The 24,454-nt window shown below is 44.2% G+C and overlaps 9 protein-coding genes across 9 annotated transcripts; 2 read left to right on the top strand and 7 right to left on the bottom strand.

Annotated features, from left to right (window-relative positions):
- Positions 1-1,148: 1,148 nt before the first annotated feature.
- BCIN_14g02890 (hypothetical protein) lies at positions 1,149-1,994 on the bottom strand (the record flags this gene model as incomplete). Its single annotated transcript, XM_024697130.1, has 1 exon — positions 1,149-1,994. One exon carries the CDS (start codon positions 1,992-1,994, stop codon positions 1,149-1,151), a length of 846 nt encoding a protein of 281 aa, XP_024552945.1.
- A 163-nt stretch (positions 1,995-2,157) lies between these two features.
- BCIN_14g02880 (hypothetical protein) lies at positions 2,158-2,547 on the bottom strand (the record flags this gene model as incomplete). The annotated part of the gene is made up of 2 exons (XM_024698326.1): positions 2,158-2,429; positions 2,520-2,547. 2 exons carry the CDS (start codon positions 2,545-2,547, stop codon positions 2,158-2,160), a joined length of 300 nt encoding a protein of 99 aa, XP_024552944.1.
- Positions 2,548-3,576: 1,029 nt separating this feature from the next.
- Bcmfs1 lies at positions 3,577-6,392 on the top strand. Its single transcript, XM_001551246.2, has 5 exons — positions 3,577-4,535; positions 4,624-4,810; positions 4,867-5,139; positions 5,210-5,675; positions 5,738-6,392. Exons 1-5 carry the CDS (start codon positions 4,260-4,262, stop codon positions 6,264-6,266), a joined length of 1,731 nt encoding a protein of 576 aa, XP_001551296.1. The 5' UTR covers positions 3,577-4,259; the 3' UTR covers positions 6,267-6,392.
- Positions 6,393-7,245: 853 nt separating this feature from the next.
- Positions 7,246-7,994, top strand: BCIN_14g02860 (hypothetical protein). Its single transcript, XM_024697129.1, has one exon. It carries the CDS (start codon positions 7,313-7,315, stop codon positions 7,934-7,936), a length of 624 nt encoding a protein of 207 aa, XP_024552943.1. The 5' UTR covers positions 7,246-7,312; the 3' UTR covers positions 7,937-7,994.
- Positions 7,995-9,118: 1,124 nt separating this feature from the next.
- Positions 9,119-9,937, bottom strand: BCIN_14g02850 (hypothetical protein). The gene is made up of 2 exons (XM_001551244.2): positions 9,563-9,937; positions 9,119-9,497 (listed from the first exon to the last, which is right to left on the bottom strand). The coding sequence occupies exons 1-2, from the start codon at positions 9,795-9,797 to the stop codon at positions 9,247-9,249; spliced, it is 486 nt and encodes a 161-aa protein (XP_001551294.2). The 5' UTR covers positions 9,798-9,937; the 3' UTR covers positions 9,119-9,246.
- Positions 9,938-9,939: 2 nt separating this feature from the next.
- On the bottom strand, positions 9,940-10,598 carry BCIN_14g02840 (hypothetical protein). Its single transcript, XM_001551243.2, has one exon. The coding sequence runs from the start codon at positions 10,421-10,423 to the stop codon at positions 10,013-10,015; it is 411 nt and encodes a 136-aa protein (XP_001551293.1). The 5' UTR covers positions 10,424-10,598; the 3' UTR covers positions 9,940-10,012.
- A 410-nt stretch (positions 10,599-11,008) lies between these two features.
- Bcrpl3 lies at positions 11,009-12,619 on the bottom strand. Its single transcript, XM_001551242.2, has 4 exons — positions 12,492-12,619; positions 12,209-12,365; positions 11,483-12,156; positions 11,009-11,427 (listed from the first exon to the last, which is right to left on the bottom strand). The coding sequence occupies exons 1-4, from the start codon at positions 12,581-12,583 to the stop codon at positions 11,172-11,174; spliced, it is 1,179 nt and encodes a 392-aa protein (XP_001551292.1). The 5' UTR covers positions 12,584-12,619; the 3' UTR covers positions 11,009-11,171.
- An 859-nt stretch (positions 12,620-13,478) lies between these two features.
- BCIN_14g02820 (hypothetical protein) lies at positions 13,479-17,215 on the bottom strand. Its single transcript, XM_001551241.2, has 4 exons — positions 15,496-17,215; positions 15,269-15,443; positions 14,136-15,218; positions 13,479-14,079 (listed from the first exon to the last, which is right to left on the bottom strand). The coding sequence occupies exons 1-4, from the start codon at positions 16,167-16,169 to the stop codon at positions 14,005-14,007; spliced, it is 2,007 nt and encodes a 668-aa protein (XP_001551291.2). The 5' UTR covers positions 16,170-17,215; the 3' UTR covers positions 13,479-14,004.
- A 4,498-nt stretch (positions 17,216-21,713) lies between these two features.
- BCIN_14g02810 (hypothetical protein) lies at positions 21,714-24,063 on the bottom strand. Its single transcript, XM_024697128.1, has 7 exons — positions 23,664-24,063; positions 23,551-23,605; positions 23,432-23,498; positions 23,191-23,384; positions 22,465-23,129; positions 22,003-22,398; positions 21,714-21,933 (listed from the first exon to the last, which is right to left on the bottom strand). The coding sequence occupies exons 1-7, from the start codon at positions 23,688-23,690 to the stop codon at positions 21,772-21,774; spliced, it is 1,566 nt and encodes a 521-aa protein (XP_024552942.1). The 5' UTR covers positions 23,691-24,063; the 3' UTR covers positions 21,714-21,771.
- Between the last annotated feature and the right edge of the window lie 391 nt (positions 24,064-24,454).

The raw sequence follows: 24,454 nt of genomic DNA, 5'->3' as shown, positions 1-24,454 counted from the left end.
AATCAGTTAATAATTAGAAGTCTAATGGTTTGTGATGGTATAAGGTATTAGAACGCATTCGCATGCTCTAAATCAGCTTCTTTTTCTCCTAATACGTACACGAGTAAATGGTTTTTCCATATTAAATCTCTTCTCCCTTATGTATCTGGAAGACACAATAAATCATAGCTATCATTCTTATTGAGAACCTAATATTCAAACCCTAATTAATCAACACACACCAAAATAACGGATAAAATCTCGTCCCCTCTGTCTATAAATACTAGATAAATACACCTTGTACCTTACACCGCCCCCCCCCCCCCCATACCCCATACCACATACACCTACACAAAAAAACAACTTACAAGTTTGAGAGATTTGAGAAATTTGGATGGCGGAGAGTTGGAAATGTAGTGGATTGAAATGCTGTAGATGGGGAGATAGGTTGGAAAGGGGCGAAGAATAGATAAGCTTAGGCGAATGAATTAAGGAGGTGGGGAGGTGGATTGTGGTGTGGGTTTGGGGATTAGTTTGGGGGGGTGGATGGGTGGATGAATGGATGATGGGGAGAAGTCGTGGGGTGTATTGGTGGCGTGAAGGAAGTGGAGTGAGGGGAAAGTAAAAGGGGGGAGTTTGGCTGTTGATTTTTTTTTTTTTTAATAAAAAAAAAAGGGGGGTGGTGTTCAGATATTAGGTTTTGGAGGCGGATTAGAATAGCGTGGTTGAGTGGAGTCAATGGGATGGCGAGATATTTCTCGGGGTTGTGGAGAGAGGATTTTGGTGGAAAGGGGTGGAAAGGCGGAGGGGTGCAGATGTAGAGTGTAGGTATTTATAATGTGTTTTGTATTTAGTTAATGGAGATGGGGGAAGGGTTTAGAAGTGGTGAGTGGTGAAGAGTATGGGCTTGAATGGTGGTGGAAGTATGGATATTAAGTAGGTGTAGATATATATGGCATTGGGGAATAAAGCTCAAGATATTGGGTATGGTTATTGTATGGATGAGATTATATGTCTTTCACTTTATTTCAGTCAAATGGAGATTATGTTCATGCAAAAATATAGATAAATTCATTAAAGATTATGGAATTAGTTGGTTCATGGAAACGATTTGGTCGTTAAAGAAGAGTGTGTGTTAGATGTATGGATACAGATGATTACTCGCTAAGCTATTTGATAAAAGCATAGAGCCGCATCTCATCGTCATTCTCATAGTCCCACGTAAGACCTTGTGACTCAAGTTCTGCCTGCCTCGCCTCTGCCTTTCGTTTCTGTGTTGTCAGATAGAGAATATAGTTCTGCCATAGTTCGCTGGGTACGAGAGAAGATTCTTTAGCGAGGAGGTTCTTGTGCATAAGACGATCTTCGAGTAGTAAGTGAAAGGTATTGCCATGGTAAATGTGTTTCATCTCGGCAGTTCTGTCAAAATTACTCTGGTCTTCGGGCAAAAGACTTCTCAAATAGGACAAGCCCACTTCCCTAAAGGTCAAATCACTCCTTATTCCATCAAGAACTTCTCCCCAGTCCTTAATAGGTTCTTTTAAAATAAAAAGTCGGAGCTCTAGACTTCTTAAAGTTCTGACATGTCTTTGAAGAAACTCAGTAAGCGATGATTTACTGCCCCCCAAAGATGAAAAATCAACGCTTTTCAAATGCGGCATTGTTAGACCCACTATGATTTTGTCCCAGTCTATTTTCGGCAGTTTCTTCGATTGCGTGCTATTCCATTGTTTTGAGATGGTGAGATGTTCGAGATTGGATGTAGCTTGCAGCAGTTGTTTGAATCCGCGATTAGCGTTGGAAGTAGGAGTCCTCATTACCCGGAGATGTAGATGGCGAAGGTATCGAGGATCCGGCTTATATGGAAGTATCCCATTCTTGCCAAGGTGGGCGTCAAATAGCATATCCATGTTAAATCTTTCAAGGTAAAGATGCTCCAATTTCGTACCAGCGTTAGCAGCAGCGGCAAGAAATATCGAAGCTTCTTTGTGATACCTCGCATTATTATGTCCCATACTGTTACAGAAAAATGGTGTAGGCTTGATCTTCAACCGTAAATGATCATATTGTCAGGGCTCACACATTCCCATAGTGAACTCTTTCATAGAGCTGAGCTTTGGCAGCACTTGTGAAAATATGAAGCTACTAAATTCGCTCTTCATCATCAAATCTTGTTCTTCACAAAATCTTATTGCGAGCTTCAAGATCACGAACCATATCAGTCAGAGATTCTGATCTTGGTTGCAATTCCTCGTCTTTCAGCAGATGCTTATAATGATCTTCGCTGACTGCCTTCATTCTCAATGGTACGTAGTGTATAGCCGCGACATGTTTCGACATTCCGGGATGCTTTGAGATATCAAGTGATTTCTCGAAACTCTCTCTGGTGAATATAACAAATATATCTTTGACGAGACGATCCATACCAGCTGCGGCGCAAATATTGCTCACTAATCAAAAATTAATGAGGTCTTCGTAGGGAAGGTGTTTGCAGATAGCTTGGATCATTTCGATGGGTAGGATGTCAGCAAGTGAAGTACCAAACCCATCGTTCGCATTCGTGCTCATTGTGGCTCCCAGAGAAGGGTTAATAAAAGCAAACACTCAGGTGGGTAGGAACATACTACCACTAGGTGTAGTTTCTAATTGTCTGCTTATTGACAGAACATCCATCCCTTGAATAGGCATTGTGGGTGTATCCATTTGAAGTTTTTCACTCGAATATCGTCAAAACTCAAGATGAGAGATGAGGAGAAATGTGAATTTTGATATAGGAAACAATCGAATCTTAATCAGAGTGTCCACGAAAGGCAAATACTCCCCCAAAAGACTTTCTTAGTTGGATAGATCGTAAGAGAACGAGGCTCATATTCTTGCGATGGAGTTTGAGTTGCAGAGGACGTAATCTGTGTACTTTCGAAAGACTTATCCACGGGAAGAAAATTCACCAACAGCTTTCTGCCATTATGCAAAGGGATCATGCGAGCGTAGTGAACGATTAACTCGATGCCATTCTTGAGTAGTGAATCACCTGCAACATGCAATCTCAATATTGAGAGACTTAGGAGCCTTGGGGGGGAAACGGGCCAATTTCCCAATATCACAATATTTCCGTCCGTCAGACCATTACTTGAATCTCATTCTAGTTATTCAGCTTGTACTGAATGATTCTACCAAGGCTTGAGTTCAAACAACAGATATCTAGTATGAGAATGTCGTATGTTCGCCTAGAAGCCATTTCAGGAGTCAGAACATCCCTTGATCGATGCTACAATCTTGGTATTGCAAACTTTAGCGATTCGTATGGGAAATGAGAGTGTGAGCCTCCGCAAGATGCAAAACACACACATTCTAATCCTGCCCAACGTTATTGAAAGTTTTTTTCCCACGATTCAGCATGTCGATGGAATTTGTGTTGTACAGAGCGTCGTCGTCGCGAGTGAGAGATCAAGACAAATGATGTTAGTTTACACCGCCTTTCCGTAAGTATATTCTGCCAGTTGATCAAAACGTGCGACGTGAAATGTTGTGTAACCACCAGAAGTCATTGTTTCTCAGAATGACTCATTTTCACTCGCTGATCCCTCATCCTCTTTCGACCGCTATCTCCGCCGAATCTGATTATTTGCTCATCGTTCTCTCCTACGGCGTTTCGGCGGAAACTTGACCATGACATAAAACTTATCAGATAATATCCTACTCATTGCATTATCATTTCCCTTTTGATACCCAGATATGCACAAGCATGCTGACTAGACGTAGAGCAAATGAGGGTTCTTTGACAAGAGCTGTATCAAGTTGAGGTCTGACAGATGTAAGCGCTTGAAACTTGGCCCAATGGGCAAGCGTTTGTTGGGTGTGGAATGCAATTTCGAATGTTCTACAAGATACTGCAGCGGTCTTGATAAGTTTTCGTTAAAGTTTCGTCGTGATTCATCGGCGGGGGTATTGCAGAATATGTCAGCGCATATACCGACTATCCTACGTGATTGGGGTGGGATTTAAGCCGTCTCCGTTACACTAATTCCGCAAGGCGGTCGTTGAAAGGGGGGGATAAGCTCCAATACCCGAGTGTGAGTGAGTCTGGGCGAGATGAGATGGCTTTGTATAAAGGGATCCCGTGTTTGCTATTATGAAAGAAGTCAATTTTGAGGATTAACCGGGTTGCCTTTTATACTTTCTCATTACTTCTTCAAATTTTGATTGCCATTGCTCTGCGGCTGCGTATGGTACTGTTGTGTATTATACTTTGATAAAAACAATACAACACAGAGATATCGATGTCTCAAGACGGCCAAACAAAGATGGGAACCTCAAGGCCAACGACATTAGTCTCTGATACCGAATTTGAAAAGAGTACTGCACCTTCGATTAGCAATTCGATATCGAGAGATAAAAAGAACAGCACAGATGGTGCAGATTTAGAAAGTGGAGAGGTAAAGAACAATGGCCAGGGGGAAGATGGTGTGGAGTATCCAAATGCTCTCGCAATGGTGATGATAGTGATTGCTTTATCACTCAGTATCTTTCTTGTCTCTCTGGACATGACGATTGTGGTATGCATATCTTCTCCCCCTTTTGCTTTGCGACCAGAGTTCACAATACATCACCATACAGTCGGGTTTATAGCTAACACAATTCCAGGCTACAGCAATTCCAAAAATCACCGACCAGTTCCACGGCTTAGACCTTGTCGGCTGGTATGGTTCTGCATTTTTTCTCACAGTCGGTTCCTTTCAATCAACATGGGGAAAGGCCTACAAATATTTTCCACTAAAGATAACCTTCCTCACTGCCATATTCATCTTCGAACTCGGGAGTTTGATTTGCGGTACGTTGTCTCAAATTCCGAAGTATAACACAAACACTAATTTTGAAAACTCACAGGTGTCGCTCCAAATAGTACCGCGTTGATAGTAGGCCGAGCCATTGCTGGACTTGGTGGCGCTGGAATTGCCTCGGGAGCATATACAATCATAGCATTCGCAGCACCTCCATCCCAGCGCGCAGCTTATACAGGTATTTTAGGTGCATCTTATGGAGTGGCATCTGTAGTAGGGCCACTTCTTGGAGGTGTCTTTGCAGATAAGTTGACATGGCGTTGGTGTTTCTACATTAATTTGCCAATTGGTGGACTCGCAGGGGCTATCATCTTATTTTGTGAGTATTTGATTAGTTCTCCATACTTTATGTTACGAACAATCCATGTACTAATACATCGAATTTCTAGTGTTTACTACACCTAAAAATGCAGTACCAACTCCTGCCACCCTTAAGGAGAAAATCCTACAAATGGATTTCCCTGGAACATTTACAATCATGGCCAGTCTCGTCTGTTTCTTCCTGGCTCTTCAATGGGGTGGCCAGACGAAAGCCTGGAAATCTGCCGATGTCATCGGTACTCTCGTCGGTTTCGTTCTTCTCCTCACCCTCTTTATTGTAATCCAATATTTCCAAGGCGAGCGTGGAATCATTGTCGGTCGTTTGTTGAAAGAGCGTACAGTCTCTATAGGAATGGTATATGTATTCTTTCTCTGCGGTGGATGGTTCCTTTTACTGTACTATCTACCCTATTACTTCCAAGTCGTCTCTGGAGTTTCGGCTTCTCAATCTGGTGTGCGAAATCTGCCTATGATTATCGGTACTACTATCGCAACCATTGTTTCTGGAGGATTGATATCTGCATTTGGCTATTTGTAAGTTTCCCTTCAGCACACTAACTTATTAAAGTCGTAACCATACTAACACACTCTCCCAGCGTTCCATTCATGATTATCGGCGCAGCCGGCGCAACAATAGGTTGCGGGCTCCTCTACACACTCGGCATCGATTCCAGCTCCGCACAATGGATAGGCTACCAAGCTCTCGCGGGTCTCTCCACCGGATTCGTTTTCCAAATCCCCGTCATCTCGGCCCAAGCCACCGTGTCCCAAGCCGATCTCTCTTCCGCGACAGCCATGGTGTTGTTCCTCCAAACCATCGGTGGTGCATTCTTCATCTCCATCGCCGAAGCCGCATTCGCAAACCGTATCTTGCACGTTCTTCCGCACTACGCACCTTCGGTATCTCCAGCCCGAGTCTTATCGGTAGGGGTTAGCGAATTGAGAAATGTGTTTGGAAAAGAGGGAGAGTTGATCGAGGGCATCATAGAGAGTTATTTACAGGGACTAAAAGTTACATATGCGCTAGCGATTACCTGTTGCGGAATCGCAATGTTTGTGGCTTTGGGAAGTCACTGGCCGTGGAAGAATTTGAAAGGAAAAGCATCGATGGGTGGTGCTGCCTAGTTTGGGAGTTTGCGAGTAGATTGCTGGCAGGGGAGTACTTTACTTACGAAAGGGAATTCATATGGGGTTAATAGACGAATTTATGACGAGGACTGGGAAATATAGAATTGGAGATCGACTTGGACATCGACTTCCGCCAAGTAAATAAATTGATAGCTCTTTTTAATCAAAATAATCAAAATGATGTGATATTTTCTTCTTCCAAAATTCATTCATGTAGATCCTTTACTACTTTGTACCTCTGAACAGCTCCTAACAGCTTTAACTTACAATCATGTGCTTCTCAAAATTATATATAACGAAAACTAAGAAATATTAGAATCATCAGTGTAGACCCCCCCCACTACTTCGTAGCTCTAAGCAGCTCTAAACAGCTCTACACAGCTCTAAACAGCTCCCAAAAGCTTCAAATTCTGGTAATGTGCCTGGCCAAGAGATACTAGACATCGACTAGACATCGACTAGACACCGACTAGACACCAGACCAGACGGCAGGCTCGACCCAATAAAAACAGCCCCCAACGACTTGAAGAACGCCTCGCCTTTTTTCCACGAACATATAAAAAAAAAAAAAATCATTTCTCAGAAGCTCCATCTATTTGCTCCTTTCTACATTGGATTTCTCACACACAAGTATAAATTTCCCCACCCGTTTGACATCTTCATTCATTTATACATCGGGTACCTCAATAAGTAAGTGTAAATCTCTCTCTACCCATTCGATTTACTCCTTCATCTCTATATCGCATACCCCATCTTTGACATTCATGTAAACTCGAAATACAACCCGATAGGGAGAACTGACCTGTCTCGAATACGTAGCACTTTCGAGACACCTAACACCATCCAATTCATCATCATCATCATCATCATCATCATCATCATCATCATCATCATCATCATCATATCCTTCATCTGAACAATCATACATACATACATACATACATACATACATACACACAACCAACAACAAAATTTCGGCATAACGGAGCCGAAGAGAATTCCACCCCCTTCGAATCTTCATCTCGAAACCGAAAGAAAAAGAAATGAGTGGAGTAGGCGAGCCCATTCCGGAGGACGTCCCGGTTGAACCTCTCCCTATCTACCACCCCCAGCCCGCCGTACCGGACATCCCCAACGAGCTACACGCCTGGGATGTATCACCTCCCAACACTCCTCCTCCAGCCTACACCCCCTGCGACTGCGGCCGGTACGAAGACCCCGGGACCCTCGCCGATCTCGGCTTCAGATTCGAACTTGTTGATGAAATCTGGAATGGATGGCTGCTGCTCAAAGCACAACACCCAGACGTCTACCAGAACATGCAACCGTGGGTGCTCCTCCATTCTTTTTTATCCTTCGCCTTCCAAGTCACACGACTCCCGTTCGCACCCCCAGGGCACGACCCTCGTCGTTTAAGTCATTCAATGGTTGCGTATTTGAATATCTGGGAACTACCCAGTCATTGGTATATAGCACGGCAATGGAGCGAGGCGCAGAGGATAGCGAATTGTGCTTATGCAGCGGCAATGTGGATGGTGTGGAGTTTGAATGTGAGCTGTGAGCGCTGTTTGGGCCACCCTCCATTGATTTATGTCGGGGATGTATTGGATGGCTACCGCTTTAATGAACTGACGAGGATGGCGATGGCTGCGACATTTGTAATTTGAGGAGATGTCGAGGAGCTTGCGCATACTCGTGAGATACATCACCACCTCATCGACCGCAGAGATATCCGCACCTAGGCTGTGATACTTGTCGCAATACTGTAGATGTCCTGCGAGAACTAGAATTGTAAAGCTTTGAGCTATTAATCGCTCGACACGCAAGCCAGTACCGTGGTTTGCAGTCAGAGCCACTTCACTCTGTCATACAAGCAACGATCCAAGTCGGAATGAGAACCAACCCGATATCCATCTATCCACAAAGCAAAGGCAGGATTAGATATGAGGTTCACGCATACCTACGAAATCCCAAGGACCACGTCGCTTATCAACAGAGCGACATGAACCAAATCAGAACATCTGCGAAGGAAAGCAGAATCATCGCCTCCCCTCCTGTGCCGACACAGGCGCCCCCAATATTGTTTCCATTTCCTCTAGTCTCAACACAACCACAGATCAACAATCCTCGAATCCAAGCCTTCCCATCATCAAATCACCCCAAAGATCGCAGACTTCAAACATCTCTAAACATTGAGCACCCTCTCAAACACCAGACACAGACTGCATGCAATACAAACCATAGAAAAGCATCGCCAACCCATCTATACTATACCCAACCACAAATTGACAAGAACGATCTTGAGCGCCAGAGAATATTGAGGACCATTTTTGAATACACATACATGACGGTACGACACTGCGAAATAAAAGGACCATAAGAGGAAAGAAGGAGCGATATTGGGAGACGAACCATCTATCGAATGGATCTGGACGGTTGAAAATATGTTATATCTGGGAGGGGGGAGGGGAGGGGAGGGGCGGTGGAAAGGTTGGCTTCATTGTACATCCGTTACTTGTTTCTTAAAGGTGTTAGGTAGTGGAAGACGATGAAGAGAGAGGGAAAGAGAGAGGGAAGTAAAGAAGAACCTAAATGGCAGATTCTAAAACAGATAAATAGGTTGGAGACCGATAAGAATAATGTACAAATAAAATAAAGACATTTAAAAAAAACCGGTTGAAAGTATCTTCCCAAAAGCTTTTTGAAAAGCAGAATGCACCGTGTATTTATTCCGGGCTAGATTCTCAATGTCACTCGACAAAGAGTATCTAGGTATGCATATCTGTATTTCCTTACTGAAAGATAAATCACAACTCATCTCATCTCATATCACAAAGCTCCATTCAACTTTCAGTTCATTCAATTCATCATCATTATATCATGTACCCAAATCCTCCAATATTCCTCCTCAAGAGCCAAAAGTCAAGAAACGCCAGGTATAAACAATCTTTCCCTCTCCTCTCCCTCTCACAGCCCCCTAACTCTCCACACTCAATGCCTTCGCTCCAACCAATCTCCCCCCCTCAACCCCCACAACCCAATACTCAACTCTCGCTCCCTCCCCTGATACCCTATAAACCCTCACATCACTCCCCTTACTAGCATCTCTCACTGCCTGCACAATCTGTTTATATTGCCCCTGGGGATCCCACTCCCCGATATCCATGATCTGGATTTCTTCCGCCGCGTCTGCGGGAGCAGGATGAGCTATGAGTTTCGCGAATGTTTCTACTTTTCGTTAGTACATATACCAATGAATTCCCAAACTTCTCAATAAAGAACGAAGAACAAACCTTCATTCGGCATTCCTCCTTCACATTTCAGCGCCACAACAACAAAAGGTTCATCGGCATCGCTGGTATACCACGCATCCTTGGTTGCTCTAACCAACACGCTAGGTACATCCACATCATCATCCATCGTCTTGAATTCGGCCTTTTTATTATTGCTCGTAGCTTTTGATGTGCCAGCGCTGGGATCCTCGTTTGCCTTATCGAGGAACGCCATGTAATCTTCATCTGATCCCATTTTGTCTGTGTAGTTGTTCGTTCGTTCGAAAAGTACTCGTGGTCGTGTATTTATATTTATATCCTCCAAACTTTTATTGTCCTTTGATGTTTTGAAGATCGCAGAGCTGTGCAAGAAATGCCGCTCAATTCTAGATCTCCTCTCAAACCCAGCCTTTCCAATTCGTTCTTGTCGAGAAAACAAAGCAAAAGGAAGTGCAAGCTTGATCTTTCCGTCTACGAAATGACCTCTACCTGCTGTGTAGATTCCAGCGCAAAGTCTCTCTGCGCCGTCGTCTTTAACCCCGTCGACAATTTCTGCAGCGACGCCCCTTCGATTTCCTTTCCCTTTCCCTTGTTTAACCCCTTGCCCAAGTCTGCCTCCAATTCTGCCGGAGGCGTTTCGAACGATGGTAGATAACCTAATGATTGCGATCTTCCTTTTTCCGGGCTAACTCTTGCTTCTAATCTCTCTTTTCTCTGTGTTCTGCCTCCTTTCTCACGATAAATACTGGGTGTGCGACTTCCTGGTGCAGATTTTGTTTGTTTATTTGCTTGTTTATTTTTGTTCTTCTGCTTGCGACTTCTTTCAATAGATTCCTTAATGCTTCGATAAGGGATGGCAAGGACGGCGGAAAGTGCACCCATTGATATCAACAATGTAGTGAAACCAGTAAAGAAAGCAAAGAAGAGAGGGGTTAAGGAAGGACCAGAGGATGTTGTGTGACTTCGGTGACGTGGGGTAATGGGGAATCTCTCTTTTTCTTGTTTGTGCAACTTGAGATTCTATCTGCAGGGGTGTTTGATGGGATGACGATTGTACAACTGAAGAAAGGTAGAGAGAAGATGGGCGAGAAGGGTGAAAAAAAAAGAAGAGAATTTTACTTGAGATAGATTGACGAATGCAAAACAATATCAACTATCTTGCATAGAGAATTTATATAAAACTGAATTGTAGAAAGTTTGATGCAAAAGATTGCTAATAAAGCCAACTCTTAAATTGCTCCCAAGGTCTCAGTGAAAGGTCTATTAAAATTTGTTGGAAAAGACAAGGGAAAAAGGGGCCAAGAGGTCGAAAACAAGGTCCGTCAAATGTTAGCCGTAAATATGATTTTGATGAACAGCTTGTCAAAGTCTTTCACCATGTTGAAACCAACATTGCCTGTATCAGAAATCTCAGTTCACCAGGTGGTTCTCACACTTGGCTGGGCTCACCAAAACATTATCAAAAGTTGAATCATTATTGAAATTATTGGATATCATTGACATTTCTTCATTGATGGAATGCTAGTATATCCATAGGTAATCATGGACTGCTTTATTGCACATATGATACCCCCACCGACTACACCTATCGAAACGTAAGAAACCCGAAATGCGAAACCAATTTTTAAATTTACGAGGATTGAGCAATGTCCTTCTTGAGGGTACCCAAGAATTGGTGCTTCTCCTCGGCGGTTTGGTAAGCACCGTGTCCGAACTTGGAGGATGTATCGATCCATTTCAACTCAACCTTCTCCAAGGCCTTTCTTGAGGTGTGAACGAACATGGATTTTCTGAGAGTCATGACACGCTTCTTAACACCTGGAACGGAACCCTTGAGCATGATGAAGTCGTTCTTGACCTCACCATATCTGACAAAGCCACCCATACTAAAAGTTGTGTTAGTTAATGTGATAGTGAAATTGGTAGATTGTTCAAACTTACGGGGTGATGGCCTTCTTGGAGACATCGAACTCGGTGGCGGCGTTGTTGGGGTCGTCACCACGTCCGATACGGTAGACCTTGTGGTTGCAAGAGGTACGATGATGGTATCCATCTTGACCAGCACGGGCAACAGTCCATTGGACGTGGGCTGGATGCCAGGCACCGATACAGGCGACCTTACGGAGACCCTTGTGTGTCTTTCTAGGAAGCTTCTTGGTTCCCCATCTGCTGGTGACACCAGAGAAACCGTGACCCTTGGTGACAGCGATGACATCAATCATCTCATCTTGCTCGAAGATGGAGCTGATCTCAACTGGCTTCTCGAAGAGACCGCTGGCGAAGTCAACCTTCTCAGCGACGCTACCTCCGTTAACTTGGATCTCCATCAAATGAGCCTTCTTTTGCTTGAGAGGAGTCTTTCTGATTTGAGTGTGGGCGAGGACACGGACGACGGTGCAGTACTTCTTGATACGCTCGAGTTCACGGGTGATGGAAGATCCGCTGTTCTCGGAGTGCTTCTTGGCGTACTTGGTGAAAGCCTTCTTCTTGCTCTTGTACCAGTTCTTGTAGAATCTGCGCTTAACTTCGTCGCTCAAATGTTCGGCCCAGACAGTTGTAAGGGATCTGAGACCACGAGGAGTCTCAATGTAACCCACTAGACCAACAACGATAACCTAAAAAGATATTAGCCATTGGCTTAAGCCAAGCGGGCTGCGTTGCTCGTACCGGTGGTGTCTCAATGACAGTCACTGCCTCAACGACCTCCTTCTTGTGTGTCTTCGCACCAGGACGGTCGAGGTCGCGGACAATGGTAGTCATACCAGCCTTATAACCAAGAGTGGCAGTAAGGTGGACTGGCTTGGTCTTATCATCCTTGGGGAAACTGTTCGTAATTGAGAAGTTAGCAAATGAAAATTTCCCTCAAAAAATAATTTGCAAACGGAGATTGATAAATTCGTAGAATCTTCAAAAATCGCAAATGCTGAAATTGGGGGGGTAAATGCTTCACCTCTTGACCTTTCCGCGGTGACGGCTTGCTCTCTTTCTTGGGAGATAAGCAAGGGATCCGTGACGGGGAGCTTCGAATTTACGGTGCGACATGTTGGCGGTGGTCGACTTCTTTAGGTGTTGAGGTTCAAAAGTTCAGAAGAATTCAATGAGAAAAGTTCACGAATATTGAGAGTGTGCGATTTCTCGGTTAGAATTATCTTAGCGTCCCAAAAATGGTTTAGCGCCCAATTGGAAAAAAGTTCTGAGCATTTGCCCCAGCAAGTCTTGGCATTGACAATCGAGACCCTCCGGTGCACGTGATATAAGTTCTTGTCTTTTTTTTTCTTCCAAAAAAAAGAAACACTTCTTATGTCGTGTGAAGCTTTGGAGAAACTTGTCTTTGTGTAGATGCATTGTTAGTCCAATTGGCTGTCTATATTGTTTATATGGCATACTATAAATTTGTCGAGAACAATCGCGATCATTTTATATAGAGGATGTGCTTCTGTGTCTCTTAAATTTACCGTTTGCGTGTTTTGACTTTCCACCCTCCGAATATTGCAATCATAAATAACAGCTGAAGTATGGTAGTTGAAACACGTGAAAAGGCCCAGTGAAATATTATTGAGGTATCTTTACTATCATGACATTTGGTATTGGTATTGGTATATAGGTACACCCTCTAAAGGTTTCCACTTCTCGCTCCTCAAACTCTTAACCTCAATTTCCACCTCTCTTCTGAATTTCTCATAAACACCTATTCGTCTAACTTCAGCCCAGTCATTCCAAACTATTCATATCAAAGTCGATCAAAGGATCCCACCCGCATTGCAAAATCCAATCAAATATAATATCAAACCAAAGACCAAGCCAGCCAAGCCAAACCAATTGATCCAATCCAATCAGTCAAGTCAGTTAGTCAATAAAGTCAATCCATTCATTCGTTTATCCTCACTTCCACTCCCTAACTTCCCCCCCTCCCCCGCCTATTTTTTTTGTTTTTTTTTGGTAAAGATACCCATCTAGAGCTCCATTATCTCTCTTTCTAAATTAAACACAATAATCGAGTTATGAAGGTCACTCCATCTATCAACTCGAAAGCTTGAACCGAAAACTAAAAACGTGAAGAATGTGAACCAGTGGTATTTTTGTACAACAGCGATAGCACAAAGGTTTCAAAATGCACTTTGAACATAACCAACAACAGTTGGTGTGAAGCTAGAAAGGCAAATCAATAAACGTGCTTGATGCTGAAAAGTATAAAACGCCGACGCCGCTATGCAATTGTGTATTTGAAGGCGAAGAAAACAAGATTAATAACAAAAACGCGCGCTCTTTTGTAATATTCGGTGAAAGAAAAGATGAATCGAAATCGCCAGGCGCCGCCATGTCCGACCGCCTTCTATATGTCCTTTGGCGCGTGAATATTCGTGCCACGTCTCGAGGGGTATATGATTCGCTTTTGCGCTTTTGCAAAGCAAAGTACGTCCTTTATACAAAAAGTTTGTGAAAGAAATGAAGAGTAAGAGTCTTTAGCAAGTGTCGACAAAAGAATTTGTAGGCCACGAGTAGCCAGCATCTGACCAAGACGTGTAGTTTTGATTTTTCTGGATCAATTAGCATGGCACGTTTAGCTAATGAGAAATGTGATGAGTGAACTTACATATGCCTTCGGGAACTTTTCGATGTATTCGGTTGTTGGGTATCCCTCAGGGTCGCAAGTGACTGATTCGGACCCTTCTTCTTGATATATCCGGAGGTAATCAAAACGCATGGTAGCGGGGAATAGAGTGTTCAAATTAGGCATCATAACTTGGGAAAAACTAGTACCCATTCCCAAATTCATGATAACAGCCATAGGCTCTTCCGGCATCGTTCGCTGGCCAATATTTCCGTTTGGCCTCAAGGCACGAGCATCCATTTTCCAAGTGTACTGATCACCAACGAACCATGTCACCTGTCCCTCAGATCCAGGGGTATATTCGAATCCAAACGTTTGATATCCGTTGCCATCATACCAATCATTGTTGAGCCAAGTCACTGCAGACATGGCTTGTTGATAATTTCCACCTCGATAGGCGTTTACAGAACTCTGTTCGTTGTCATAAACCTCAACATAGTTGTAATCGGGCATATAGAATATGTCGAATGGGGCAATCTGGTAAGATTGAGATGCGGAACCTGTAGCTGTTCCCCAGTTCTCCGTCATGAAGCCAACACTACCTTCTATTCCATCGATTTCAGGTGCTGATCGAGAATTGCCGCTTGAAGGGTGCGTTTGGCCCTTACACGTACAAGCTGGCAACTTCATACCAGGCAACCAACTGATACCATCCGTTGAACTTTGATTTGCCGTGATTCCGTAATCGCATTTGTCCCAGTAACTGTAGGGCCACATTCCTTCTGTGGTAGCTTGGTACCCGGGTCGTCCCAGATTGCCCATACTCCAGAAACCGGGCCAGAAACCAGGCCAATCTCCTCGACCAGGCAATGAAATACTAGCTTCCACACGACCACCCTTAAAGCACAACTTGTTCCACGATTGGACCATCCCCGAGCGATAATTCAGGTTGTGACTTTGAAAAGCGTCGAATTTGAGGTTTAGAGTACCGTTTCCGGTCGTTACAGCATCGGGATCGTACCATTCCAAATCCTGAGTAGCACCATACCAGATATCCACGGCTTGAAAGAATGGGTCATCGCCGTCGTAGAAAGTTCGTCCATCGGTATTGAATTCGTCAGAAAACTAATGTCGTTTAGCATTAAACAAAATCCCCCATGATTCAAGAAACCTACCACAAGCTTCAATTTAGTGCCATCGTGAGCGGTTTTAGTCTTGACGGAGTCTGGAGTATCCGGATCTATAAGACCCGTTCTCACGTTTTTAAGAAGGCTAACTTTATCTGATAAACAATCTATTGCTGCCGCACAAGCTCCATGAGTCGGATCGATTTTGTCTTTCACAAATGTACTAGACAATTGTTAGCAGACGTCTTACCAGCGATTGATTAAAAACAACATACACAACTGGATATGCAACGAACAAGGCCAGCACGCCCAAGACGATGAACACCAATCCTCCAACGTTTGTAAGACCTCTCCGATTCCATATATCGCATCTATCTAGGTCCTTGTCACTTGGATCTGGGTTGTGAAGGTAATCATCCTTCTCGACATCTTCTGGGAAGAGTAATAACCCCGCAGATGGCATGATGTTATATTTTTCGGAAACAGTTTGTGTGTTGATGTTCTCATCATCGCTATCGCCGGCCCTCGAAGAAGCTCTCGAATCATCAAAAGGTGAGCCAAATGGCCCTGCTCGGCTGTCTCGACTTCCCGCCTCTGAGCTCCAACTTGTTCGGCGTGATGAAAACCCTGATACTGAGGGAGAAGGTAAAGGATAGTCAGAGTATGACGATGATTGGTTGTTCGCTGCAGGCCGTGATCTCGAAGGGGGAAGTAGCATCTCATTTGACTGAGCCACATCGGGTGAGCTATATACTTCAGGAGCAGCCATGCGTGACTGTTGCGAACCTGAAGTCGGTGGTCGCGGTGGTGGGATCAACTGCCTCGATTGACCAGGAGTTCCTGCAGTAGAAGGAGAACTAGTAGATGAATTGAGCAGATCTCCACCACTGCCCGAATTAACAGTTATGTGAGGGGGCCTTCGCCCGGAGCCACTATATGAGTGGTCCATATCGACGACAAAAACGAGCCCGAATTAAAATCTTATAAGTGCAATAGCATATGCTGCGTCAGCCAAGGCGTTTGTAGTTGAAGTTCTGGAATGTGGAATTCGTAACGGGTTCGTAAAATGGAAGAGTGAAAATAGATCAGATCGAGAACACGCTCAATTCCTCTCAAAGTTCTCGGACGGCAATCGACAGCAAGCTCAGATCCAATCGTGACGTTCGCAATTCATAGAATATTATCGTAAAAGGTATCGAGTGTCGTGAGGCTTAACAGCTGAGAAGGGAAGGATGAAGATTTGGGGTCTTCCAGATGGCCAGCAGAGTTTACAAAGAAAGGAGGTGTATCCAAGAATCCTTCTTGATCGAAAGAAGAAGGGAGTGTGTGCAAACGAATGTCGGGGTTTAAAATCAAGGTCGAAGTCGAAGTCGATTGCTGCTGGATTAAGCTTTCTTGATATCCTTGGGAGAATATCCGAAGTATTTGTTTCTTGTGCGTGTAAAGAAAAGATTGGGACTGTTGTCGGTTGGTTGTGGTTGACAAACTCAGGCGATCAATTCAACATGAAGTAGAAATCTTTTTGGCGTTAGATGAATGATTGAATGGATGAATGAATGGATGGCGGTTGGGTGGATGGGTGGATGGATGTGGATGGTGGCGCGGATGAAAATGGAAATCAGCAGGCTTCGGCTTTGGCTTTGGCTTTGGCTTTGGCTTTGGTTTGAATCAAGATTGCTTTCTTTAGAACATGCGGAAGTCGAAAATGCGCCAGGGAAGTTGACCGGGAAGGATCGAATGCAGATTTCTTAGGGTTGGGGGGGTTTGGGATTGTTTGAGACTTTTGAGATGTTCTTGGGATGTTCTTTTCCTCGCCCTTTCAACCTCTCAATCTTTCACACTTCACTTCCACCTGGGAGAGGTAGGTGTAGGTGTAGCTACCTGGGTAGGCAAAGTCAATGAACGGATAAGGTTGGGCGAGTGTCGAGTGTGATTTGGTTTGATTTGATTTGATTTGATTTTGATTTTGATTGATTGATTGATCGCTCCAGGTCCGAAGTGGTTTAAGCAGTCCTTTTTTCCAGTTGCGTGAACGTTATAATTTCTCTATCCATCACGGACAAGCTTTCGCCGCTAAACAATATTGGGTATGTTACGATACGTGCGGATCCAACTTATGACCCTGGTGGTCTCGATTATTGCCTCCCTTGTCGTTACAGGTAAATCAAATCATCCAAGAGAGGGCACATATATTGCACATTGCACATTGCACATCGCACGTTGCACACGCAAGATTGCCAAAGATTGCCAAAGATTAGCTGGGCTGGCTGGGTTGGCTGGGTGGTTACCATATCCCTAAAAGGGGGTCTCTCCCTAGAAAAAAAGGCTATTTCCTCTTTTTTTTTTTTCACTTTCCTCTTCACAATCCTAGACTGGTCGACTGAAGAAACAAGGGTTGTTGGGTCTTTTTGGCGTGGACTTGTCGAGAATTAGAATCAAGGTACACAGGTGAAATCGAATCTTTTCTCGATTACAATATATCATATATATCATATATAAATTGGCATTCATATATTGCAGTGTCAAAATGTCGAGATACGCGTGTGCTGTCTATTCCACCATATCTATATATCCTCGAGTATTGCACATCCGATTCGGGCAGGATCTCTCGGTACTAGGGTTACACTCATGAATCCATGAACCAGCCCTCCAAATCCATTCTAACTTCTAACATACCCATGCCGTCCGGTTTGGTACTGTGTCCAGTCTGTTTCCAGGCCCGTTCCAATGGCTTCCGCATGTTTGTGAGGCAGAATCGCCGGATCTATTCTCAAAAGCTCCTGGTAGATCAATAAAAGGCTTCTAGTGATTTTATTAGTTTGATGAGTCTACCAGTGGTCTGACCAATTCTCTGCAAAGGACACACTGTAGTCTCGTCCAAAGTGCCTCCATCTCGCTTTCTCGCGGCCGACTAACATCTTAGCGTGCTGCCTACTGTAGGATGAATGATCTTTATTTCAAGCGCAGGTCCAGGGCCCTTTTCTTTCCTTCCTGTTCATCGCGCTCTCTCCCTTAAACGCTGGGATGGTCGGATTTTCTACATTCTGTGATGCCTCAATGCCTCAACCCGTCAACAGACGACATCGACCGCCAATAGGATCCAGCGCCTTTCGAGCCTGCAAGTCATGATTTCCTCATCTTCCTCGTCTTCCTCGTCGTGGCTGATATGATTGAGTCAATTTCGAATTAGAGCACGCCGCTCTTTGCTCTCTGCTGGCTGACGAGCATGCTAACCCTAAGTATCCTTCGATCAATGCCCATGGCTACCTATCACGGCAATGCTTTTTTTCGTTCCGTGCCTCGATGTTCAAACAGTAGCTCTCTTGCACTCTTTCCACCAACAAAAGATGGCCAGCCTCACCGAACAGTGGCAACTACGGCCTGCCACCTCGGACAACGGTAGCAATACAGCTTATCAGAGGTAGATTTATAACTCACAGGCTCACAGGCTCACAGCCTCAACTTGTTTACGCGTCCAAAATATTTTAAGTGGCACCTTTGCCCTGGCTATCTATTAATACCCCTAGCGACTATCAGAATCCAGTATGGCCCGCTCGTTGGCCATGGTTCGCTTTACGCGATTAGGATTAACTTGTCATGCAGTATCCTGGAACGCATGCATGGAGAGAATACTTTGGTTGAAATCCCAGATATCCTTGAGCAATGGGCATGCTGCAATCTGGATTCCCCTTCATGACCTCATCAATAACGCCGAATACAAAACTCTCTGGTGACTTGTCTTTTGGCTGACCTCCTTTTTGGATTCTCGACCAATTACTTGCTCGCATTCTGGTGCTTCTCAGGTGAGCAATATCCAGTCTCCAGACTTACTCAGCAAAAGATCACGGCGATCACAATAACGGTTTTTCCACATCCACTTCACACGAATTCTGAAGATCTCGTGGAAGATCCAAACTGTCTTCTTCCACTCAGAGACATGAGCCCCCCCCATCAATTCCCGAGAAGCTTACCTGGCACGCTTGGCTGTTCGTTGCAACTTGCAAGCCGGCGTATTGCACTCCGTAGAGTTTCTTGAAGGTTTGAGTTCACTCGCACATCAGGTTGCATTTGCATGATGGATCAATTTCGGGCCAATTTCCCACGGTAATCCACAAACCACCATGTATCATCAGGCTCTAAAGGCGCCCTCTTTCACGTGATAAATTTCTCTACCACGACACCAAAAATTAATGAGATCCACTGCCCTGACATTTCTGTTATCTTCCGTCTTTTCGTGTAAAGCTTGGCGGCGCAGGTACCGGTCGGCGCGATGGAATGCGTGTCCGTCCCTACGTGCGTATTTGACAATAGCAAAAAGTACGTACAGTTCAAACTTGTATCGGTAAAGGGGCGTGATTGAAGGATTCGGGTTTTACATCGGGATTTCCAAAGAGTCTCGTATAAACGTTTTAATATGTACCGCAATCTCAGATTCCAGTACCGGAAAGCTGCCTAGGTAGTGGCACTTACGATTATAAAGGATTGGAGGAGGCTCTGGGATCGCGAATAGTTTCATGTTCACGACGCTACTCCACCACTCCTATCGAAATGTTATAATCTGCATCTTACTGACATCCAGTACAGACAGACTATACAGCATCTTCCTCGTTAACAACGGTACCTGCCAATCATTATCCTTCCTTTGCAAATTTACGCCTACATTCCTGCTTTATCCTCACATGTTAGCCATCCTCCAAGCTTCAAGGTTAAGATATACGATACCTAGGTACTTGAACCCTCACAGTCCTCTTGAAGAACCGTGAAAGTCTCACATTTCCTCAAGTAAGTCATTTATGTCATCATACTTTGTTCAATCATCAATCACCCAGATGTCAAGGATTTCTCTTACCTCACTCTGATCCTATCGGTCTGGACCAGGTGTAAGGGTATATAAATTGAGGATCGACCGCAGATTACAATTTATAAAGATTTGATTGAAAGCCAATATGGTGGACTTTCAAGACATGTGAAGCATCCAAGTGGCATGTATGTATTTTGTTTCATGTTTTTTTTATGTCGATTACTTTTGCTGTTCGTATTGAGAGAATTAGTACAGAGGCTGTGCAAGGGAAGGCCCGTTTTTACCATCTCAAGTTGAGTTGATTAGATCGCGGGTGTGTGCAAGCATAAAGTTATGCTTGCAACGTTGACCCACGAGCTCCATTATAAATTGTTTAGCAAGGAAAACGTACAAAGTTCACTCTGTACATCAAACTTTCAACGGTTTACCAGAATTGTCCTTCCATTCTGTGGAGCGCTTTCATCCGAGGTAAATACGTACACTTTATAGACGTACTTGTTAATATATTCAAGATTGTTGTTACCAGATTTTGATTTCGAATACGCGGGCATGAATGAGAGAAACTGCGACAACTTGGCAGATTCTGGACATCAAAGGGATCGACGAAGATTAGTCAATTATCTAGGAGTGATTTATTGTCTCATAGTCAACATATGGTCACCGCTGTCTTGACAAGTGCCAGTGTTCTGATCAGAGATATTGTTTCATGCTTCGGGGTAAGATGGGCTTCACATCTAGATTTCAGATATCGACACCAGGTGCAAGAGTTTCATACCTGCTGTCAGACTCAGTAGACTCTTGTTCTCCATGTTCAATAGTGCGTTTGGAGAGAGAGGTTTCAATTAAAATTCTCCATGGGCAAGAATCACGAGAGTGACGATGTAAGCCAGGACCGCTTAGATCATTCCATATTGAATTGAATTACAGCTCAATGGAATGGATTCGGACATCGTATCTGCAACTTGTAAGTTTTTGCAATTTTTCTGTATAATTCTGATTACATATATCCCCTTGGGCGAATTTTCATCGTTCAGATGACCTTTACTGGCAATTAATTGCGAGGTTCCTGCCAAAATTATGGACAGCTTGGATTCAACGAGAAAGTATACAACGCGATGATGAATCTTTATATTGTAGGTTATCATTCCATTCCACCACTCGCTTCTGTTGAGGTACAAAGTTCAGTCTCAGAAAACCAGACGATATCCTGGTAATTCTAGGTACTCTCTCAACCGAACCAAACCTCAAAATATCAGATGAAAACTTCTGTATGTCATTTTCGTAGTTTCTATAATCCTTACGATCCAGCACAGAGATGGACGGAGGCCACCAGTGAGTGTAAGGACTAACGGGACTTTGCAAAAATGGACTTGAAAATATCTTTTGAGATATCGATTTTTATATCTGATGAATTATTCTAATGGTTTATTAGAACTTGAACAATGGAAATATAGATTCTGATATCAAACAATTGAAGAATGAAATTGTTAAAAATTTCGAAAATTGACAAGTGTCCCGTCAGTCCATACACTCACTGGTGGACCTAGTCGAAAGGTATGTACCCCAACATTCAATTCAAGTACATACATGTCACACAGCATCGCATGAGACAGGGAGCCAAAGAACAAACACTCATGTCATCAAAATCCACAGCACCAATTCAACAATGCAATAAATAGTCAATATTAATATTCGGGTATCCAGTTTCTACATCCGTAAAGGATATTATCATAACTTCATAAATGATCCATCAAGCCACACCCATGGCTGGATTAGCACCGGCGCGGTGCTTATCAAGTTCACCTTGATAGTGCTCAGCATCAACCCCGCTCTTATCGCTAATCTCTTGAGCTCTTCTCTCGATATCTGCGGCGTAGCCGGCGTTGTACGATGCTTTGTCTGTTCCGGGAACCTGTTTTGCTGTTAGAGTTTGGGTTTCTTGAATGTATAGTGCGGGTTAGCGATAAAAGGGAAAACTTACGAGAATGGGTGCATGAGTAAAGAGATAATTCATTTCTTCCAAAGGCTTCCTCGCGGTTTCGGGCAAGAATAGGTAGAAGAATAGCGCGTTGGTGAAATTACAAATGATGAAGAGGAAGTAGAATTTGTATCCAATGTTGGTCATGGCCATATCGGTGACTTGACCGATCAGCGTGTTGAAGGCGAAGGAAACCATGGTTGCGATCGAGACACCTTTGGAACGGGTACGGGTGTCGAAGATTTCGGCGGGGATTACCCAGGAGAGAGGTCCGCAGGTACAGGAGAAGGAGAAATTGTACAGCCAGGTCATGATGATGAAACCCCAGGAGGCGCCGATGTTTTGGTTGGTGGCGGGTGGAAAGCTAGCGATGAGGATACAGGCAATGATGAATGTAAGCTGTGGCGATTGTTAGTATTTTATAATCATATATATAGAGAGAAAATGAAAACTAGGATGACTGACCATGTTGAACAGATTACCCCAAATCAAAGGCCATCTTCGTCCCAACTTGTCAATGAACAGAACACAGCACGCTTCTCCGATTAAAGCAATGATATTGTTGATAGCTTGATATTTCAAAGCATCACTTCCTACAATACCAATTTGTCCATAGATCTTTACGGAATAGTACTGGATTGCGGAAACACCAGTCATTTGAACCGATGCCTGTAAGGCACACGCAATGAACAATCGGCGGAAAGATGACTTGTTCGTGAACAAATCGAGGTAAGATTTTGCCTCATGCTCGTGCTCATACGTAATGCTATCTTGGATTTGATCGAATTCGGCGCGGACCCAGGGATCATTTTCATCCCCGTGGGCGTGCAATCTGGCGAGCGTTTTGAGTCCCTTTTCTGGATGTCCATGATCGATGAGCCAACGTGGAGATTCGGGAAAGAGGAAAATGAGACCGGCGAGAACGACGGCAGGGAGCATCTGGAGTCCCAAGGGCAAGCGCCATTGTGCAGAGTTGCCTTTGATGCCTACGTATGTTCCGTAACTGATCCATCCGGCGACGAGAGCACCAATTCCCAACATGAATTGTTGCAAGGATGTGATGCGACCTCGAATGCTGGGATGGGCAATTTCGGCTTGGTATAGGGGGATAATCATAACGAGGAAACCAACTATTGATGGGTTGTTAGTGATGGGTCTTTGGAGCAGAATTGCCAAGGTTTGATAGCTTACCTCCCAATCCGGCAATCCATCTACCAGCCCAAAGATAATGAATATGCTGTGCACCGGTTTGGAGACCGCCTCCGAGTATAAAGATAAGACATCCTGCAAATATAGTCCATCGACGACCGAATCTATCTCCTACTGGTCCTGCAAGACCGGAGCCACAGAAAGCTCCACCCGTGAAGAAGGAGACTACGATACCACTGAGCCAGTTAGTTTTGTATCGTATCACTGGGAGAGGGCTTCTTACACTTCTGTCGAAGTTGGTTGGAATTTTTCAACGAATGTCTCGCTGGCAACGACTTCTGCGATAACACCTAATTACGGTTAGAGCTGGCAAATAAATTCATGAGCATGCAATCCACGTACCTAGATCATAACCATAAAGAATAGAACCCACAGAGGCAAAAACACCCACGAGGAACTGTGGATCAGTGTTAGCAAAGACCAAGAACAATGAGTTTCACGCATATAAATCTTACCTGATAGACTTTTGGAGACAGAACCATGGCTGCAACAATGCTCGAAAGCTTCCAGTATCAATTGAAGAATTGTTCTCAAGAAGAGATACTGATCAAGAGGGATCAACATTTGCATGGGAAATCTTCACATCTTATATTCTTCCCTTCACTTCACCATTTACCAACGCCAACAACATGCCATATGACAAGTACGCTAGTTATGCGGGGATCCTGGGGAAATGGCACCCAGGAAGCTCCCGATATGGCAGTCTGCGATAGTCTTCTAGCTCTCCGCTTGTGGGATCCAGCCACTGCCTTGTTGCGATTCGTTCTTGAACATGTCTTGTGCTTCTTAGTTTACATGGGTACTTCGGTTACGAACGCCCATTGGCACGCATCTGCATGTTCGATTAAAGTATACTGACACGCTCTCCCAGCTTCCAAGCGACTCAGCAATTCTTTGGAGATTGACCGCAGGTTTGCTCGCGCGATGTAGGACGTGAGGGGACCAGGGTATGAGAACTCCAAAGCGTGGGGTGCGGAGTTGTACGGTTTCGCTTGTTGGTGGCTTGAGATTTTCCATCCATTCAGAGTGGCTCGCTTGTCGGGAGGGCGCGTGCAGCTTCGGATTAAATCGTCCAATGGCTCGGAGCAACTTATATGCGCACCAATGAGCGAGCGGGTGGTGATCGACTACCCGCATTCTTCTTGGTTGTGCGGTGGATTCATGAGTCGATATATCGTCGTGTCGGGTGGATAGGGTGGGTACGGGGAGCCGTCTTCAGTCTGGGTAGATGGTGTGTTCCGAGGTT

This window comes from Botrytis cinerea, chromosome 14, assembly GCF_000143535.2.
Source record: "Botrytis cinerea B05.10 chromosome 14, complete sequence".
NCBI classification, from domain to species: Eukaryota; Fungi; Ascomycota; class Leotiomycetes; order Helotiales; family Sclerotiniaceae; genus Botrytis; species Botrytis cinerea.
The sequence above is the reverse complement of the archived record's forward strand: the minus strand, read 5'-3'. Positions and strand labels throughout refer to the sequence as shown.